General features: G+C 39.7%; 1 protein-coding gene across 8 annotated transcripts in view; it reads left to right on the top strand.

Annotated features, from left to right (window-relative positions):
- The window catches only part of prdm16 (PR domain containing 16), a 169,493-nt gene that overhangs the window by 127,711 nt on the left and 20,020 nt on the right, over nt 1-21,762 (top strand). For all 8 annotated transcript variants that reach the window (XM_080295666.1, XM_026155237.2, XM_026155239.2 and 5 more), the window contains exon 4: nt 21,525-21,665. In XM_080295666.1, coding sequence (XP_080151792.1) covers nt 21,525-21,665 — 141 coding nt within the window. The remainder of the gene's footprint in view (nt 1-21,524; nt 21,666-21,762) is intronic.

Below are 21,762 nucleotides of genomic sequence, written 5' to 3'. Positions count from 1 at the left end.
ACCCTGGGGCGCACTGATAGAGGCGAGGCTGCCGGACACTGGCGCCACCGGGCCCTCTGACCACCACCAGTAGGCAACGGGTGAAGTGTCTTGCCCAAGGACACAACGACCGAGACTGTCCAAGCCGGGGCTCGAACCGGCAACCTTCCGATTACAAGACGAACTCCCAACTCTTGAGCCACGATCGCCCCATTTAACTTGGATGGATTTGATGCTGGCGTGACCACAGTGCACACGTCTAATGTTGCTCACAGTGGTCCAAGGGACACATGAAAAATTAGAGGGAACATTGATTGTAAATATTATGAACCTGTAAGCCACATGCTGGATTTAATAATGCACTTGATATTAATCATAATGTGTTTTAAATATGTTTCAGTGTGGTAAGCTGCAATTAACCTGCACTTAATTTGAACATTTTTCAAATGAAGTCTTGTAAGCAGTAACTTTCACACATGTCACAGCTCTTAACTTTTTTCATCTTTCAAATATACGCAGTCAAGAAACTAATGAGCCCATTACACTGAGGTGGTTATCACAGACACACCCCATCCTTTGATAATCACTATTGGATAATATTTTATTGTCCAAAACAGGAAGTTTACAGACTGTAAACAATCAGTAAAAAAAAATGAACAAAAATAAAACCCCTGCAGGTAGCTGTATAGAAATTGGATTGTTGTGTCCGTTCAATGAACTCACCGCATTTTTCCTAAATTCACTTTTCAGAAAGAATCTGACATCAGACCTGAAGTGTTTTGTTCCAAAAAGGGCAAGTGAAATAAAGTTTGTGAGCAACCGTAATGTCTTGATCATCTGTCCTTCCCGTTTCAATGTGATGTCATTCACCCGCTGTAACCTAATAGCATGCCTTTAGCGTAGCTTGCTGGCATTGCAGACTAGATGATAATGCCTATAAATACACTCAGCGGCAGCAGCAGCCAGGCACTGTCTGTCTATCGCTACCCATCTCACCATTTTGGAATGTATGACCTAAAATAGTCATATATGAACACATTTGTACACAGACCACTTTTGTCCAAATTTGACTTTTGAATCGCAAACTAGTGTAGTTTCAACCGTATGAACTTTAAAATGTTATTCTTATGAAATTATATGCACATAGACAGTATATACATTTGATTTGACTTCATTGTGAACAATAGCTATAGTGTTTTAGGTCTTTTTAAGGTTGTATTTTCTGCTCTTTGATCATTGACCTATTGGACCAGATCCTTACGGTCATTTCTGTTTTTAGCACCCATTCTATTCTTCTATGTCCTATATATTTCCTTTGCTATCCGTTGTTTTCCTGCTCTTCCAAGCAGGTTTAATCCATTGTTCTATTCATTAATCAACATCTGTGCACATGCATGTGTGTGTGTGTGTGCGTGTGTCTGCGGCAGTGAGGGCAAGCAGGTTACCTAAACGAAGCTACTAAGAGAGCGAAAATGAGAACAAGGAAATAGGCAAGAATGCAGTGTCTCAAAAACATTGAGGGCATACCATTTTGTGTAGGTGTGTAGGTAGCTGTGAATATATGCTGTGTTTGTGTGTGTGTGTGAATGTGTGTTTGTTCATGTGCATTTGTGGCAGGTGCTTTCCTCTGGGAGCTCTCGTTGCCAGAAAAGAATGAGGATGTGAATAGATGTGAATAAAGGATACGTACACTTGGGTGCACCTGCAGAGATTGTGACAAAGACCACACACAACAAAACAAGTATGCACACACACTAACAAACAGCACAGGAAGGAAACACGAGATTCCAGCGCACATTATAACTTCATTTCATTGGTTTGTTTCCAAACAGGAAAAAAAAAACTGTAAGAAACAGCGTGGATGTTATTAATGTGTCGATAAAGTCTCTTCAACGCGTCTGTAATCGGGTCACAATTTAGAGTTTCTAAGAAAAAAAAGAAATGATTTATCTATTATATTTTTTTAATCCTTTACGAGACATGTGGGTCTATGTTAGTGTGCCTCGTTAGGACACGACAAATTAAATATCAGTAGGGTCATTAATAATGAATTTATTAATTATATTCATCATTTCAATAGTTTCACATTCACATTGGTTGCTTTATCATTAAGGTTATGTATTGTCATGTTTTGTGTTAGTGAAAGTTTGATTTCTGTGGGTTTGGAACATTTTGGTCTCTAGTCTTAAGACTGTTATCTTGAGACATTTTGAAGATAAATCAATCAATTATTAAATGAGAAATAATCAATAATCAGTAATCGGGAATAAAAATAACTGTTACTTTCAGCCATAGGATTTTTTTCTCCCTCTGTATTGAGCAGTAACAGCACTGTCCCTGGAGTACTATGTTCTACTGCTGCTGCACTGTATGTTATCACAAGTGTTTAGACAGTTGGACTGCAAATAGACTGCTTTAATGCTGCTAAACACACACATACACACACACACACACACACACGTGCACGGACACACACCTTAGTCCCGTTGTCCTCCTCCCGCGGGAGCCATGGTCTCCATTCTCTCCTACTGGCTGCTGCAATGACTGTGGGGTCGTGGGGTCTCCCAGATAAGACCGCAGGGGTTTTGTAAAAGGAAGCTTGACTTTCAGAGCACAGGAAGGAGGGATGAATAACCCGGAAGAAAGGAGAAGAGTAGGGAGTGAGGTCGAATGAAACTCCAAACCACCTGTGCATCTGATAAGGCAGCACGCATTAAGGTGAGCGTAAGAGAGAAGGTTAGGAGGGAAATGTCAATAAACGCCCAGAGAGAAGAGAAGTGGGAGCTAGAAGGAGAGAAATGAGAGGGACAGAAAAAGAAAAGCTGAATCTATCAAAGAAAGATCATGCACTATAAATATGACAGGCTGGGAGAAACAAAAGAAAATTGGATGAATGAATTATCAATGAAAGAAAGACTAAAACTGAAGACTTGAATAGATGATCTTTGCCACAACACAATGCTGCTTTGAAATAGAGAAGTTCACAATCATTGGAAAACACCAAAAAGATTTACACCCAGCACACTTGCCAATAGCCTCCTGATTGAAATGTGTTGTAGTTTCTGCTCATTGACGTATTGAGCGGTTATGACAAATGAAGTGTGGGGGACCTCAGGTAGCTCTGCGTGGAACCATTGATTTTCACTGTCCTCACAAGGCTTGATTGATAGGGCAGTGCTAGAGTCATTAGATACATTTTCAACCGGCATCTTAATACATACACAAATACACACACTCAGACTGTGGAGTGTTTGTGGATAGAAAAAGATGGGTGGGGAGGGAGCAGAGAAGTAGTCTGGGGGAATGAACTCCAACATTGCTTACACTGTCAACCCATAATTTCATAAAATTAAGTCATGCATGCTGTCATACAAGTATAGACATTTCTCGGACTTGTCTTATTCAAAGATCAGGCAAGAATTCTGGCATAACGGGAAGCTAAATAAATCTAAAAACAAACCATTTGGCTGGAAGATGTTCTCCACAGGTCTGTGATCAGGCCTGACCCCTGTGCCCTGTTTTCATAGGCTCTGTATTTATGGAGGTGCCGTGAACCTAAGGCCAAGGTGGATGGCTTACTTTACAGATCTTGCCATAAAATATGTGAGACTTGGCAAGAGAACTTGTCTACCTTTGGGATCCAATTGCAGATTGGGTTGGTTTTAACTGGGCCTGGACAAGATGTGCTCCCAAGAGAGACACACAGGGTCACGTTAAGCCAGAAAGACATAGATGCACAAGTGCTGTGAAGTTTTGCTTAAAAGCCTGAAACAAAAAACTTGTCTGCTTTTGTACACTCTGCTTGTATAGTCCTATAATGTGCCATTATGCAATGTTCTCATTCTCTCTGTTGTGTCTTTACAATAGTCCTCTCCTGCTATAAAACTCAAGAAATAGTCCTAAAGTTGATGCTGACATTTACCATTTAAATAATGATAGCGCCAGAGGGCCATCTTGGCCACTGAGTTGGAAAATGTAACCTTTTAAGAGGGATAAGTCAGAATGTGATATTTTCCTTCAGAAATTAAGCTATTTTCTGACAAAGACAATGTAAGCTGAAAGTGATACAATTAGTAGAGAGGGTTGAAAGCACTGCAAATTTAAGATGTTTGTTTTTGTGAATAATTGAACATTTTCATTGAAATATTTCTTTCTTTGTGGGCAATACACACACAAACACACACACATACAGGCTAGGTGCCCTCTTAGCATTGACAATTTCATGCAATTTGTAAGGATTTACATGTGTCAGGTTTCGGTGACCAGTGACAGAACTTGCATTTGTCTTGTCTTGTATTTGTATTTCCCTTTATTTGTTATTTAAATCTTTTCTGTAGCCATTTTCACTTGGAGCCTTGAAAGAATTGAAATAATTGAGTCTGCCTGAAGAAGAAATTGTCCTGAAATAAATCCTACTTTGGTAAACTAGAGGCCTCCACTTGACGTAATCTGCAGAATTACATTGAGTAAGAACGTTTTTTATCAGAAAGTATTCACAGATTTTGTTCTCATTTAGCTTTTTTCATATTAAATCCTTTTCCGGCAGGGAAAAAAATATGTGTGTTTTGAGGCCTCTGTGAATTTCCTGGAGGGTCTTTCCAAAATGTCTGCCCTGAGAGGTGAAAAATCAGGTGGACATGCACAGGGGAAAAAAATCACAACATATTATATCTGACAGATTAAGACTCACGTGTGTTTGCGTGTTTAATTCTCTAGAAACTAGGAAGTTTAAAAGTTAACAACTCTCATTCTCCTGCAGTATCGCACACAAACACATCTGCACACACCCGAGGTCACAATCCAAATTCTGTGACTTGTTGGCCTTTCTCCCAAATGAAGCATTCCACGGATCAGCGAGCCCATCAGCCTACCCTCTCCCTCTTTTTGCTCAAATCTCAGCAATTATATTTGACATGTAACATCAATAATCTCATTTATTTCTGCCCCCCACCTCACAAACACCCTCCCCTACTCTCACCTAACCAACCAAACAAACACGTGCACACTCTCACGCAGACAAACACACACACACACACACACAGAAGGGTCTGCTCAGTCTCTTTCTCTTATCTGTGTCTGCAGGAAATGTGAGCCGTGCGGCATTCGATAAAAACAATTTTTTGCACCATTGATCCCACAGCACTTGTTTCTCCCTCCTGTTTTTCCTTCCTCGTTGGCCCTCCTGCATGAAAATAGTATTTCTGGAGAATGTTTAGCTAAACAATGAAGAAAATGTTAAGAGTTGTATAAAGAGCCGTGGGAGAGAGACTGTGGCAACTCGCACAGAGATTAAATTAATAACTAGAGAGGAAAAACAGCACATGTTTTAGTGGAGATGGGTCACTCACATATAGGGATGGGTATTGATAAGATTTTCACGATTCCGATTCCATTTTCGATTCTGTTTAACGATTCGATTCTTTATCGATTCTCTTATCAATTCTTTTTTAAAAAGGGGAACACTAAGGTCGATTAGCTTAGAACTTTGTTTTATATCTTCTCTTTGAACAAGATAGAAATTTAGGAGTAACATGGCCTTACAAACCCAACAGTGAGATCTTAAGAGATCCAGCCTACGGCTCTTCAATGGGGTGTCACGGGGTCCCCAGGAAAAAAATTGTAAATGTAAAATAATAAGATAAATATTCTTCTGTAGCAATTACAAAGTATAACATAAATTATTTAGTAGCAATTACACAAGAATATCCAGTAATGTCCCTGCCTACAATTAAACACATTCACTTACCAAAAATCGAGGGCATCTGCTGTGGCAAATGGGTGCAAGCCTTTGACCACTAACTTAGTCACTGCTCGGTGACATTCGTCTATCCTGGCCTGAAAGGAGACGCTACCGGTAGACTGCAGCGAGAACTGCCAGCATCTGAGCCAGCCAAACTCTGTCTCTCTCATCATGGTCACCTAAATGCACAGTAATGGCAGATTTTGTAATAAGGAAGATCATGCTAACATAATATGCACTGTTAGTTGATTATTTACCTGCCGCATTAACGGGAGAGGACGTGCAAACATTACCGCTGCTGCTGGGTTGAGATTCACGAGTCCGGAGCGAATTAAAAACACGACATTCATTTAAGGTCATCGCGTGTTTTGTGAGCAAATGCTTTTGCATATTCTTAGTGTTTCCTCCCTTAAATGAAATATCTACTTAGAAAGTATTGCAAGTTGCCCTGTTGTCAACCGTTCTCGTAAAGTATAACCAAAGTTTTGAGGCGCCGTGTTTCCTGCCAGGTTAATGACGCTCCGCAACGTGGTGATGTCATTTGGGGCGACTGGAATCGATAAGGGAATCGTTTGCAAAAATGGCAAACAATTCCAAGGAATTGAAACAGTGGGAACCGGTTCTCAACAAGAACCGGTTTTCGATACCCATCCCTACTCACATATAGCACGTGTAGCACAAATTGCATGCCTATACAAAGTGAATGTGCGTCTGTGTGCAGGTACGAGAGAATGAGAAGTGTGTGAAAATCTGTCTATGCCTGAGTTTTCATTTGGACACTGATGGCATTATCTGCACTGAGTAAAGAAGCCATGCAGGCTCAGAGGGTGCCACTTTCAGCTCCCTCCACCACAGTGCCACAGATCAATATAGCTAAAGTCACCCACCTTCTGTAATCATTCTGTGTTCTGCTTCACTCCCCCCATTGGCCAGGTTGTTGTTTATCCTATTATAGCCCTAATTGCCATGCTTATGGTAACCTTTCTTCAGCTTGCAACCCCCTGCACTAAACTAATGGGCAATAGCACAGGAAGGCTATTGTAACCAAGCTCATTTGGCTTGGCTTATATGCCCACATGGACACCTCAGTGCACCACAATGCCCATGTCTATCATTCTCTTACTGTTTTTCTCCTTTTTCTTTATGTGGCTTTCCTTCTTTCACAGCTAGCTAGCATTAGCACTCAGTGCACCGTGTGGCACAGAAGCAGGTTGCAGCTAATGAGTTACCTTCGTGCGCTCAGTGCCATGGCTTTTTAATTAGTGTTGCAGTGCTAAGTGTCCTATGCGAGCCCTTTCAAAGCCCCCTTTCTTGTCATCCATCACCCGTTCCCTTTTGTTTGTCTTTCATTTGCATATATGCACAGACCCCAAATTAGCTAGTGGCTCGTTAATTGCACATGTGGGAAAGTAAATGGATGGTAGCATTGCGGGGTGGAGGTGCAGTCAACATGTTTACCTCCTAAATACCTCCCAGGACTACTGAGCTCAAGCACACGGGGAGGTCACAGTGAATACACCCCTCAGGCTTAAAAGATCCAATTTGCTGTTTGGAGTAATTAGTACAACTAACAAGCTCAAGCCCACATTCAGACAAATGAAAATCCATTTTGTTCGTTTTATTGTGGTTACAGAATACATGCAAAATTGCAGGTTTATCATGCCCTCAAGTACTGAAATGCTACCAACAGTACTAAGAGTAAAAAAAAACAACTACATTTCCAGAGACTGAAATAAATATTTTTACACAATGCATTTTTTTAAGGGTGAAAATGTCCTTATCTATTATGCCATAAAATTAAAATGCATTCTATTCACTTAACAAAGTCTATAAAATTAAGAGTTTATATGCCTGTATTGACTTCTCTTAGCTGAACTGATCAATAGTCAGTCAATAATAGATAATGATGTCTAAGTGCTGAGAGATGACCTGTTGCACCTTAGGTGTCCTTAGTGTTATTGATCAGCTTCTATTCACTGGCAGTAGATTTTATTGTTGAGTAAAAGTCACAGGGGAAAGCCTCATATCTCCAAATTTTAATGCTATTCAGGAATGAAAACTGTGAAATTTGCCGTTTATTTTACATAAATTAAACAGCAACTACACTAATAATTATAGTCATTGGTCAAATTGAGAGAGTCAGACAGCAGGTTCCTAACAGAGGATATTAAGCAACGATCAGGATGCTGAAGAGTTAAAGGATAACAGATATAAATAAAATATTAGAATGTAGTCTAGATTCCACTGGTAATGACAGAAAGGGCTAACTAAGAGCTAAACTAATGTTGTCACGTATCTTGGAACAAGATACAAGCCAAACAACAGCAGTTCTGTTCGAACTGTAAGCTGTCTTCTTACTGATTCTGGAGTGCAGTACGTTACAGTAATCAACTGGAGGCGAAGGACACGTGATTGATTTCCTGAGCCTGAAAATGAAAGAAAAGGCCTCGAACTAAGCTGAAGAAAACTGAACTGCATTAATAAAAAATAGATTTTGGATGTGCTGTTTATGAGTGAATAATGGTCCCAAAGCACGCACAAAATGATCAGTAGTTTTGTGATGAGCAGCAATACGTTTAAAACCTGGCTTTAAAAAAATGATTGGAATCTGTTAAAATCTGTCAAAAGAAATCAGATGTAAAATCTAAAAAAATAAAATAAAAATGTATTCAACACTCATGGAACAACTGAAGGTTTCTTATGAAGGAAACCAGAATATTTGGAATTACAGGGGACAAATGACAGAGGATAAATTAAGAAAACCATATTTCCATCCCTTTATCGCAGCATCTGACTCAATGGAAATAAATTACAGGGGAATTCAATCATCATCAGTGAAATAAAAAGGGTCACCTTATCATCACAAACATGCTACCACACTGAAAATGGTTTGCAAAATCTTGAACATACACGCATTAACCTGCGAGTGACTGACAAAAAACAAACTCTGCAAACATCTTTACATGTGTGATAATTCCTAAAATCTTTGCACATGTATATGACATTTCTTACTGATTGGACCTTTTAATCAATATATATTTCCTTAACAACAAAATACATAATGTATATAATTTTTTAAGCAATGCCATAACTGTAAGACCAGATTGTGGCCTTTTTTGTCTTTTATTTTTTGTTTGAGGTCTTGTGTTCGTGCACTGTCTCAAACAGCTACACTGTGTGAGGTATACTGTTGTGTTTGTTCCCACTGGTGATTGGCCAATTATGCCTGATTGTGTTCCTTTAGGGAAGCATTCTCCAAGAGTTGTTAGTGAATGGCCAAATTATGCCTTAGCTTTTAATGTGACCACGGGGAGCCTCAGACTACTCCAAAAAGTTTTTTTTTTTGGTCTTTGCAATGCCACAAGTAACTTGTAATGACAGCATTATTAGTCAAAGGATAGTTTGAAAGTCATTGTTATTTGCTGGTGTGATTTTAATGGAGACTCGGACGCCGTGGGCCGTTTAAGCTTTAATGAGAAGTTTCCAGGTGGGAGTTAAAGTTGGGCCTGCGCCCTTTCTCTGTCCCTCATGACCCTTCTGTACCGAGCCAAACTCTGTGCATCAAACAGCCACTGCATTCAGTATTTCATGTCATTTATTTCTCTGCAATGAAATGAATAATTTTTTTTTTTTTTAAACACTACGTTTTAGTATAAATATGGACATCAAATCTCTGCAGTCACTGCATACTGCCTTTTAATTGTTGATGCTAGTTGGCTTTTTGGTGTTCAGTGTGTGTGTGTGTGTGCGCGTGCTTTGTTGTAAGTCTTGAGCTCTAAAAGAAAAGTATGCGATCTTACATCCTGGAAGCAGTAATTAAGCGATACTCTGTGTCCTCCTCCTGTCCTCCTCCTCCATCTCCACACTCCCTCTGTGTGTGAATATATGTGTGTGTGTGTGTGATTAATGACACTACTAATGGTGTGTCTAAACACTGGCTGCCCTGTTATCTCTTATCTGACAGAGAGGAGAGGGCTCATGTCAGCAGCTGCTCTTCCTTCTCATTTATCTCCTCATTTCTTCCTACCGTCCTTTTTTTCTATCTCCAAAACAGCCTGCTTGTTTAGAATTTTTTGTCACGTGTGGTTTGCGATAGCTTTTCATTTCTCCGATGGGTAGTCCATGTTCATTGTTGTTTAATCTTTTGATACATCTGTTCTTAGGAAGTAGAAAACTGTTATCTAGTGTTAAAGGTCAACATCTTCAAATTGCTTTTGTTTAACAAAATCTTTTTGTGACGGACAATTTTATTTTTATTTGTGTTTCCTGGAAACATCCCCTCAGTTATAAATAACTTCAAAGTCTCCCATTCTGGGCCCCATTTACTCCATGTGCCTCAATCACCCTAATGTGCCTGTTTAGGCATTAGGTTCTCTGAGGGGGGCCCATATCCATCCATCTCTTCCTCCATATATCCCATCATACATTAAAAGGCAGATAACTGACACACTGTTAATATTGTGTCTAACACGAACCAGATGACTGCAGGACCCTTCTGCACCACAGACCGCTGCCCGCAGCTGATTTGACCGTTTCCTTTTCTCTTGGGTTAAGGGATGAGCGTTCTTAATTAAAAGTTAGATATATGGGCCTCTGGGTGGAGATGCTCGAGCAGGATCCATTACCTGCACACTGGGGGCCCCGCCAGAAAAAGAGTTAGGGCGAAGGTTAAGATAGTGAGATGAGATATCAGGCACTGAGTCTGCTGGTGCTGCATCTTGGGTCAAAATCCAAATTAAGGGTTTGCAAAGAAAAGAAAGAAGTTGTTATAGTGCTTTGAGCATGAGGTGGTGGCTGCGGGTGCTAAAGCTAGCACAGAATTCAATGCAGGCCGAGAGGTGCTAACCGTGATCTCAATAGCCGTATTGTGTTCGCACTTGAACAGGAGCCAAAAAATCCTGTGAAATATCAGAGCAGAAAGAGGGAGAGAGACGTGTGGAAATGAAACAATGGTTTACACAACAGTGAAATGGGTCTTTTCCTCTGTTTCTTGCCAGCAGGTCCAACACTCAGAGAGAGAAAGCTTTATTGGCCTTCATGTCCTGGCTAGTCTCAGCCCCCGGTTTCGGGGAAAAAGAGGGGAGCACTGGGCTCTACATGTGTGTAACGTGACGTAGAAGCTAGTGTTGGACTGAGACACACACTCAAGCAGCCACACAGAGAGCGCTGACGAGAACACACACATTAAATCAGTCCGTGGCAGAGATGAGAATAGCCAGATATTCATCTAATCCTCTATGAGGAGAGCAACACGTCTCATAGCATCATTTATGCCTCTATGCCTACAGCTAATCCTAGTGGGCATTCTGTGCCTCACAACTGCCAGACACGGAAGTCGAGAGAGCATAAGTGCAGTGGGGTTTTTTCACTTTTCTTTCTCTTTTTTTTACAACAAGTAGGAAAAGAGCGGATTTTAAATATATTGGCAGAGGAAAGAGAATAAAGCTGCCTATCACTGGCTTGTTCTAGCAAATGTAAAATCTGTATTTTTTTGGCAAGTTAACCTCAGTTAATTTTATTCTTCTTTGCTTTTGTTTTTATTTTGTGCCTGAATGCAATTTGAAGTATTTTGCAATATAAAAATTCACAGCCTGAAGCCAGTGAGTTTATAAGTCAGAACTGCTTTTTTTTAAACTATAATTTGATAGTAATAATAAAGTTGTATCCACTCTTTTCACGTTTTCCTGTCATAGAAGCACATTTTTTTAAAATGATAAAACAAGGCTTTGCATTTTTATTTATATGGAGTAATGTGAAAAAGCTTTAGGTACCAAAAGTTGTTGGCTCAAAAATACATTTTTAATATCATATAAAATGCAGTGAGCAGAAAACTAAAGTTTGGTTGCTTTAAAACAGCAAAAGTTGACACATTTGGATTTGGACACAGAAAAATACATTTTCGTTAAGCTGACACATCTGCCCTTTCTTTCTTTTTTTCTTTAATTTGAAAAAGACGTTGGCTAAAAGTCGTTCTAGCAAAATGGAGTATTGTGTTATAGTGATGAGGCTTTTGTTTTTATTGAGTCATTTAATTGTAAATATTTGATTTTCAAGCAAATCTTTTAATCTCGGGTCATCAGACCGAGGAGTAAATCCTGGCCGTACACTAATGGTGAGAGAAGGAATTGGAGTCTGGTTGTTATAGAAAACCCAAAGTTAAGCTCAGATGGTTCCAATAAGGCCCAGGCCTGCAGCCACACAGGGGTTCTGCCACATGCTGTCCTGGCCAGCTGCTCTGAAATGCTTTTTTTTTTTTTATTCTTTTCTGTGGAAGGGAGGGGGCACTAATATCTTGCACAATGCATTTTTGCTGATTTGGCCTCTCAAATTCAAGCTTCCTGCAGAAACCCAGGTGGACTATAGGTGTTGACAACAGTGAGAAGGAGACAGCACAATGTGTCGCTGTCTGTCAATCTCTTGCTCTCTTTACCTTGAGCACCGTTTATTGTATCTTAGTGTTCGTGTTTCATCTTTTCTCAGCTGTCTGCCAACACATGATGTCACTACAGACAAGGACACAGCAACTTTCTACAATGCTGCATTAAAATGGCTTTCTCCCAAAAGTGAAATTTAAAGAAGATGGTTGGAGACATGTGATGTCTTCTGTTTTGTGTCAATCTGCTTTGCTGAGATTCAAGGAATGAGGTAGCAGATAGGACAAATGCTGATTTGAAACTGAACAGCAACTGAATAAAAAATTGGAGGGAGGAGGGGAAGAAATCTGTCGGTTCTTCTTGAAATTGTCTGGTTTGGATCACTAGGAGCACGATTACGAATGAATAGATTTATCAGTGTGTATCTGTATCTGTGTGGCTTTGGTCTCTGCTTCCATTTCCCCTTCATCATTCTCCACAGTGTTATATAAACAAATAGCGTGGAAGTTTCCTTTTGCTGCCCGTTATCAAAACCTCTTATTACTACCATCTGCTGAAAATCTCATCCAGAGCTTACCTTGGAAGGACTCCTTTATTTAGGTGTTAATAAATAATTGAGTGTTACAAGTTCTGCAAATGTGTCCTAAACAGCACTTCCCTATTTGTGTGCGCACAGTTCCAGGAATTGTCCCATTTTGTGTTTCGCTTCCGATGTCAGTCAATAGCATGGAGGTCAAGTTGTGCCAGTGTTGAATGCCAGTTTCCTCTCCTCATTATTATTTCTTATTATTCTTGGCATGGATGTATAAGATTTGACTGATTTAGTTACTTTCTTTTTTTGTTAAGGAAACTTTAAAAAAAATCACCATCGTTAAGAAGAATATGATCAACAATGCTTATACATATTATTTGCTTAAATATGGAGATCACTGTTCTCATTAATATTTGACCAATATTTTGGTTGTTTTTATTTTAGTTTTTTAAGATTACAAAGCACAAAAACATGTTTAAAGCTTTACGTTATGCTACTTTTTTGGTTGTTGTTTTTGTGGTGGTAATATGTCCTGATTTCTTATACTTCAAAGATGTTAATTAAGTTCAATTAATTAATTAATTTGTGGCAAAATTCACAAATGTCCTTGTTCTGGTGACAGAGGCAAAGATTTATAAGGATATTATGTATTTTCTATATTTTTGAGGTACAAGCATCCAGAGCATAACACTTAAAAGACAAATACAAATGAATGACACTTTAAAACATCTGTTATTCTAATTCTGTATATAAAATCTGAGACAAAGGCAACATTAGACATTGTAGTCAATAAACAACCACTTTGCTCAGTGTGTGTTCTTTCCAGCCACTAAACACATACTTTGCTCTTTCTTCCTTCCTCTTATTAAATATTTGGACAGACTTTGTGTTTTTCTTAAGCCTGTTAACAATTGTTGTAGCTGACTTTTAAACACTATAAACATTCTTTATTAAATGTATGATTTCTTTGACAGAGGCCACTATAAGAAAGCATTTCCTCAGTCTGGCTCTAACTGATTCAGTGTGTGCGCTCCTGTTTGTCACACACATAAGTCTAGTTGTTATCCTTCAAACACCGCCGACAAAGTGTGTGACCCTGATGCACCATTCATATATTTCCCCATTTGTGGTGCACCTGTTTCTCTATAATGAGCCAATATATCTCCTCACTAATTGCCCTAAATACATATCATAAAGACCTGCCTATAAAAGGCTGTGCAACAGTAAAACAGGCATAGTGTGATGGGAACTTCTGTGCACCCACACGAGCGCATATACATATACGCTGGACATATCATATGACATAAAACACACGTGTACACGGGCAAAAAGTCACATACACCTGCATACATATGCAGGTATATATATATATATATATATATATATATATATATATATATATATATATATATATATATATATACATATATATATATACACATATATATGTATACATGCATGCACATTTACACACAAGCACACACACTCATTCAGCCTTTAACAAGGGGCTGTAAATAACACAAAGCCATTTCATTAACAAGGTCCAGCCCGAAAACTCACTGCCCCTCTTCTCTTAAAAACATGCACACTTCCTGTTTTAAGTTACTCTAACATGGCAACTCTGCACATGGCAACCTGCTCATTCAAATAAGCTGCAGGGGTGAGCAGAGGGAGACAGTGGCATGATGCAAAACAAAGAAAAATGCACTAAAGTTGCAGACGCATTATCACTGGCTTAACTCTTAAAAAGCTCCTATTCTCTTCCAGTTAGATATGTTGCCCATCAAAGTGTAAAACTAAATTTATTGGTTATGCATTTCATGATAAGTACTTGTTTGCGATTGACAGTCCAATAATGCAAAAATAAACAATGTCATAACTGCTGTAACTTTACAGTATGATAAAATGTGCCTCTGTAGTAGACGCAGAGTGAAGTTTTTTTGGCACAACTTCAGCTGCTTCCAAGGTGCACGGAGGAAAACGCCTAAAGACATCAAAACTCCAGCAACAGTTGCAGAATATAAAACAACTTTATTGCTAGACCAACATGTTTTGGTTTGTGGTCACTATGACCCTGATGAAGGCCACAAGCAGAAGCACACTGGTTTAAACTTAGTTCTATATAGTATAGATTAGTATGGTACAGTACAGTATAACTGATACAACTGATTCTTGAACCTCCTGATAATGTACTAATCCATATTTATCTGCTCTGTGTATATCTCTATCTCTATCTATCTATCTATCCCTCTCTCTCTCTCTCTCTCTCTCTCTCTCTCTCTATTTATATATATATATATATATATATATATATATATATATATATATATATATATATATATATATATATATATATATATATATATTAGACATTAGATTACATTAGGTAATATTTACATATATATTGAGCTATTGTAAAGAGCCAAACAAGAAACTGAAAAAGATTTGACGTCACCGTGATCAGACCAGTGTTGGGGACACTGGGACTTTTTTTTTTAATGGCATGTTTTAAATGTCGCACATGCAGACTTACCACAAATGATAGCTGTGTGACGGTGATTGTAGAGACGCTGATTTAATAGGAGCAAGTCGGTTCATTAGTGAGCAGGTCCACATTCTGACACTCAAAATGCAAGCAGACACACACGCTCGCACTCTCACTCACACTACAACCCAGATGGCTTTTACAAGGCCCCAGGCCCTCTCTGGCCTGCCCGCCTAGTTTTTAATTATGTCGATGGCCGCCCTGGCCAGATAAAATGGGTCACATTTAACAAGCCTTCACTCACCTTCACACACACACACATACTGGCACACACTGCCACACCTCACATGCATGCATTTTACTAGTGATACAGCTAAAGCTCGCACAAAATACAGAAACGCACTTTTTTCAGTGGCATTCACCTGTGCCTTTGACAGAGACAAACTCTAAAGATGTGATATTCAGCGTGGCCTCATACCTCAATAAAATGTGTGTACTCCGTGCAAGCCTGAGTGTGTATGTGTGTGTGGATTTACAGCCTGTTTCCTTTTTAGCTGTCATTAGGCTGCCAGACATGGCTACACAGGTGTACGATTACCAGCATCAGTAATAAGCCTTACAGACACTCACACACACACACACACACTTAGACATTCACTCTATATTTAAAGGTCCAATCTATACTCACAGCAGGGCTCCTTCTGATGAAATACTCTGCCACTGACTCTCTTTGTTTGGACTCACCGATTTCAAAGTTTTATTGCTAAGTTATTGAACATGTGTTTTAATGCATTTATGGGTTTTGAAGAAAACATTTAAATAATGTTCGAATGTCACTGCAGTTAGTAGCTATACCAGCTCATTCGTGGCCCGTCTGTTTATTTGTTACATTTTTTTTTCTCAGCACAAGTGAATTGGTGTTTGTTTGTTTGTTTGTTTGTTTAAGAACAGCGTGTGCATGAAAAGACAGGAAAGATGAGGCGCTGTGGTTCTGACAGATTAGGAGAAAAAGGAAAATGTGTGGTGTAGAGATGTGGAAGGCTGAAATCAATTTGTGCTGTTTGGACATAATCTCTGGCCTGACTATTTTTTTCTGGTTAAGAGGAATGAGTCATGCTTGACAAATACTGTCAACTTCATTGATCATGTTATTTCAGAGGCGTGCTGAAAAGAGCGCATTTCTCTGGTTGGTTACAGTGCTTGGTGAAAATATCATTTTGAGCTAACTGACTTAGTTTTTTTTTTAATTTCTTGTTATTTCTAATTTATCAGTTTATCATTTTTAAGCATTTGATTTCATATAATTACTGTTATTTTTTTTATTGGATCAAAATGCAGTCAGTAAGAGTTTGTGTGAGAAATGATGACAGTGTTCCTGATTGTTTTCTATGTTTTATATTATAAAAAAATAAGAAATTTGTAAACATTGTTGTTAAAAAGAACAGACAAGTGTATAAATGTGACAAAGGTGACACAAATAAAGAAGTAATAGTTGTTTTTTTAAAATAATTTTTTATGACGAGGAACATTGATTTATTTTGTTTACAACGTTTATTTGGGTACTAATAAATATTTCAACTCCCACGCTAACACATCAACAAATTTAGCGTTCCAATTTTACAGATATTATAAATAGTAACTTGAAATGCAATCACAGCTATATTTTTTTTTCATCACACCTCTTCATTTCCTCCTTCTCTTCTGTTTTGTTTTTCCACTTCCCTCACAGATCATCCTTACCCAGCTTAAGTCCACTGAAGTTTAATAAAATATGAAAAATTTCTTTTATTCCAGTCTTCTTTCTTCAGCGTAAGACGGTGCTCACTGGCAGGACCTCCTCCTGTGTCTCTCCACTTCTTACGTCCGCACACATAAACATGCACACAAATATGGACAGACACACTCTTTTAGATCACTGAGTGATGTAGCATGGTAGGTTCTTCTCCGTAGGCCCCCATCCATCACACACACACACACACACACACACAGTCACACACACCCACATAAGAATGAGCACAAACACACTGGAAGCTGTCATGATCTGTACTCTATCAACCACTTTATTAGCCTGCCAGTCTGTGCGTGTGTGTGTGTTTGTGTGCATGTTAAGAGGCCTCCCAACTGGAAACAGACCCAGAAAGGATACACACCCAACACACACACTTCTTTATTTCTTGTTAGTCTTCCTGCACCTTAATTTGTAACACCTCTAACAACCAGCTCCGCAGCCCACTTCACAGCCACTCAATCTGTCACTGCTCAGTTTCTATGACTGTCCTTTTTCTCAGGGTGAAACAGAGTGTATTAATGTGTGTGTTCATATGTAATTCTTTCTCTTTATACCACTTCTATTATCTACATCCACCATGGCCTTGTTTATATATTTAAAAATACATGTACAGCTGTAGAGAAGGAAGTTTTATTTCTACTTTGCGCTTGTTTTCACGCCAGGCTGCCCCCTGCCTCCTTTAAGTTGAACTGCACCCAATCCTCCATACCTTTCTTTTTCTTCGTTTATCTCTCTATCCTTCTTTTCTCTATATTTTCACACAAATCCAATCTAGATCGAGGAAGATCGATACTTAAAAAGAATCTGCTCCTTGTTCTTTCTTTTTCCTCCTTGAAACAATGTTTTTTCCATTTGTTGGCAACCTCCCCAGGACATTAGCAGATGAACCAGGAGAAAGTCTGCCATTCTCTACATGTTTAGAGTGCTTATTTCCATTTCCCAGAGCCAGAAAAACTTTCGATTCAAAGAAATCTTTCAGCTAACTTTTTTTTGAAAAAGATCCTGCTTAACTGCCTGGTTCCTTCTTTAATACCGGAACCAATGTGTTAGTTTTGTTGGTCTGAAAAATGGCAAATCAGTATGGCTCGCTCATCTCCTATCCTCCAAAAACCTTGAAACAAAAACAAACGTTTCTCTATTTTCTTTGGTCCTCTACCACACGTGTATACAAATGCATGCAAACAAGGGTGTGTTCACACGTTGAACACCACATCAGTGTGCAACGGAGCACTAAGATCACACTTTGTAAAAATATTCCCTCAGAGACACACAATAACCCAGGAGTTATGTCTCACATGCTTCTATCTCAAGCTCACATCAAAATCACAATCACCACTGCACTCCGAGCTGCCATTTCCATTTTCTGTCCTTCGTCAAACAGAAAATAATATATACCTTGTCACCAACGTCTACCCGTACAAGCAACTTTCCGCCACTAATTCAGCCCAGTGCAGCACACACATCCGTCAGATATAACTGGCGGAGGAGAGGGCATGCCGAGACAGCCATTAAAGGTTCCTAGCTGTCAAAGGTTCCCCTTTGTGTTGTGAGGAGAGGTATAAGTGTCGTGCTCTTATCAGAGCTTCCTGTGGAGTTTGCTCTGCATCCTGTCCACTTAGAGCTGCTTCTCTTTCAGTGAAGTCTCATTGTGTCTCTGTGCACATGAATGTGTTGGTGTGTGTCTGTGTGTGCATGCTGTCAAGTGAGTCATTTTGTAATACTGTTCATAGTATAGGTCAAGTTCTGAAATTGCTTTTCTTAAAATGTTTTCAGTGAGAGTAGTGCAGTATATCAGTGATGTAGAAGTAAATGAATGTGTGAACAAACATACTAGGTAAGATGGATCTTTGTCTTTTAAAAATACATTATTGTATGAATACAACTTCCACAATCTCAGTGATTAAATATAATTACAAAATCTACAAATACCAAAGCAATAAATAGATGGTTTTACAATAAACCGGTTAATTGTGTATGATCTTTGGTAAAAGATCGAAGGATATTCAAGAGAATCTTTAAGAGGTTGAGATCAAAATAATTTACCAGCTCATTCTCCTTTTGAACAAATGAGAAGAACTGAAAACTGAGTGATAAGATTAAGGCACAGCTACCATACATTCAGCGGAGATGGGTTTGGTAATATAAAGACTTTTTCTGATATCATTACACCTACAGTGTCTGCATTCTAATCACTGAGAGAAGCTTTGGGGAAATCTTTGAGTAGCCGAGTTTTTTTTTCGCTCGCTTTGTTTGGTTGAAATTTGTTCACACGTGGAGTTGATGATTTCCAGCCGGGTCCTCCTCCTCCTCCTCCTCCATGTTACATGTGGATGGAGGAGGTTGAATGGGTGAAAAAAGGTAAAGGTAAATAAACAAACAATCAGCCGCAAGCTTGTTCTGGCTCTCCTTCTCTGTTGCCCCTCATTTGAAGCCTTATAAATCAGGCCTCCACCCCGAGACAGGGTGTTAGCAGGCCTCCCAGACTACACACATACAGGAACACACACAGGTCTGCTGCTCATTAAATCCACGATCAGATCTGTGTGTGTGTGTGAGAGAGAGAGAGTGATGTAGTAGAGTGTGTGTGTGGGGGGGGAACGACAAAATGAGAGGGTATGAATACAACTATGCCCAACATGTAGACATTGCAGTGTTCACATGTGCCCAAAAAGAAACTAATAACCGCACACACTCTACACCTGGATCACAGCTTTTCTCCATGTGTTCATAAAACACCTAAGATACCTGTTGCAGCTACCTTGTAATCTCATGACAAGTGCACTTTGATTCCACCAGCAGCAGAAAATATATTGGGTGGAAGACTAGGTGTGTGTGTGTGTGTGTGTGTGTGTGTGTGTGTGTGTGTGTGTGTGTGTGTGTGTGTGTGTGTGTGTGTGTGTGTGTGTGTGTGTGTGTCACTGACTGCTTTCACACACAAAATGAAGGCCTTGCCTTTGTCAGGCCAAGTGCTTGGACTTTAAAGTGCACAGTGAGGAGACAGTAGCTGTAGATCTGAGGAGCATGAGGAATAGAGAAGATTTTTTCATTGGCTTGTTCAGTTGACATGATTATGTATATATATATAGGGCTTTTGAATATCTGAGAATGCATAGAAGCAACCGATTTGCAGTAAACTGTCTCTTTCCACACTCTTACAAACACACAACACACAACCAGCAGCTGCAGCTTTCGTTCTAGCCTCGCTGAACGGCGTTTTCAAACACCTTTAGGTTTTAATATGTATTTTCAGCCAAGGCGCTAACAGGCATCATTGTTCTAAAGAAGGCGCAGTTACTGTAGTTACTTCGGTAAACTCACACCTTGGCTTGAAAGTAGCACGGCAATGCTGTTACATGAAGCTGTTGCCTTAGCCGTGCATACGTGCATTCGCCTAAAACAGTTGCCATATTTGTACAAGCACGCACATCACATGGCGTTTCTTCCACACCTCCATCCAGACCCTTTACATATTTACTCACCAGACTTGGCACCTGCACCCCCGCCCACAAAAATACACCTTCCGCGTGCATTCAACAACAAGAACATAGGCCTTCACACTTTACGAGCTGGAGGGGAAAAAACATGAGCATGGCTTTAGAAAAGCAGGCAGTTAGAGAAGTTCGCGAACCTTGCACATCTAAAAATGTCAGAGGGTTTGTTGGTTCTTCTCCATCACACCTCGATTTCCTTCAGCAGGCATTTGACTGTGATTAAAAGTGCACCGTGTCATACTAGAAGTCAGGGCTGAACTCAAGCCAGGCTGATTGGTGGTTGTAATTAGAGGAGTTGCTCAGTCTCAGGCCAGGTCTTCCTGGAGGATTCACACAGGCTCAGTATCACATCAGCTATGTGGAGAAGAGCCCGGTAGTTTCTGCCAGCTCCAGATTTCCCAGAACCGACCAACTTCACCAAGCAAACACAAATTTCCACCACCAAAGATTCCTGCAATTTCTGGTTCTGTTTCATATATGCGCAAATTTCTGTCTAATATAAAAAGAAATGAGAGTTTTATTGCAAAATTGCTGTCTTTCCAAAATTGTCATTATTTTGCATTTTACTTCAGGAATCAGTTTAGATTGGGAGCCTTTATTTCTCATTGCTATAAAGCTATAAAGCTATAAAGCATGGTTAGTCGCTCCTGGTTTTCCCCCTCACTCTTCACTTCACAATGAGCCCCTCTTCTGTTCTTCTGCTCCTCCTCTTCCTGCTCCACCACTACCTCCATCCTCCTTCATTCTCTGTGAAAGCAGGTAACATGAAACCCACTCTTGGAGTCTCAAGGGTCTGCAGGGGTTACAAAGGGTGATCAATATGTGCCAGGGAAAGTCTTTAGACAAGTAAAAGACACCGCCGTTTGTGTACTCCCTCCTCTTTTCCCTCTTTCCTCTTCTTGTTGTTGGGATTGACAAGGTTAGATGGCCCTAACACCCACTGACATGTTAGCTCTGTGTACCTTAAAGTTAAATGACATCAAACCCTTGGCCCACACACAAATATTTAATCCATGTAAACACACCAACTGCATAACTACACTAAAAATCACTTGATTAAATCAAGTCAATTGAATAGTCGTTGAAAAAGTCTGTTTTTTATTTTTTAATATCTAACCTGTTGCTTTTCAACAGGTGGTGGATGACATGGGCAACGTGAAGTTTGCACTGGACACGGGACCAGATGCCGCCGGCAACAGCTGGCTCAAATACGTCCGCTCTGCCCCGTCATTTGAGGAGCAGAACCTCGCCGCCTGTCATCTCACAGGAGACCAGGTGAGTGCCATGACAACATTGTCCAAGTTGAATCCGTAGTCCAGATACGAAGGAAGTCGCACCACACTGTCAGAAATAGGCCGAGATGAGTGGGGGG

The sequence above is a fragment of the Astatotilapia calliptera genome, chromosome 20 (genome assembly GCF_964374335.1).
Source record: "Astatotilapia calliptera chromosome 20, fAstCal68.1, whole genome shotgun sequence".
Classification (NCBI taxonomy): domain Eukaryota; kingdom Metazoa; phylum Chordata; class Actinopteri; order Cichliformes; family Cichlidae; genus Astatotilapia; species Astatotilapia calliptera.
This window is presented reverse-complemented; position numbering and strand designations above follow the sequence as displayed.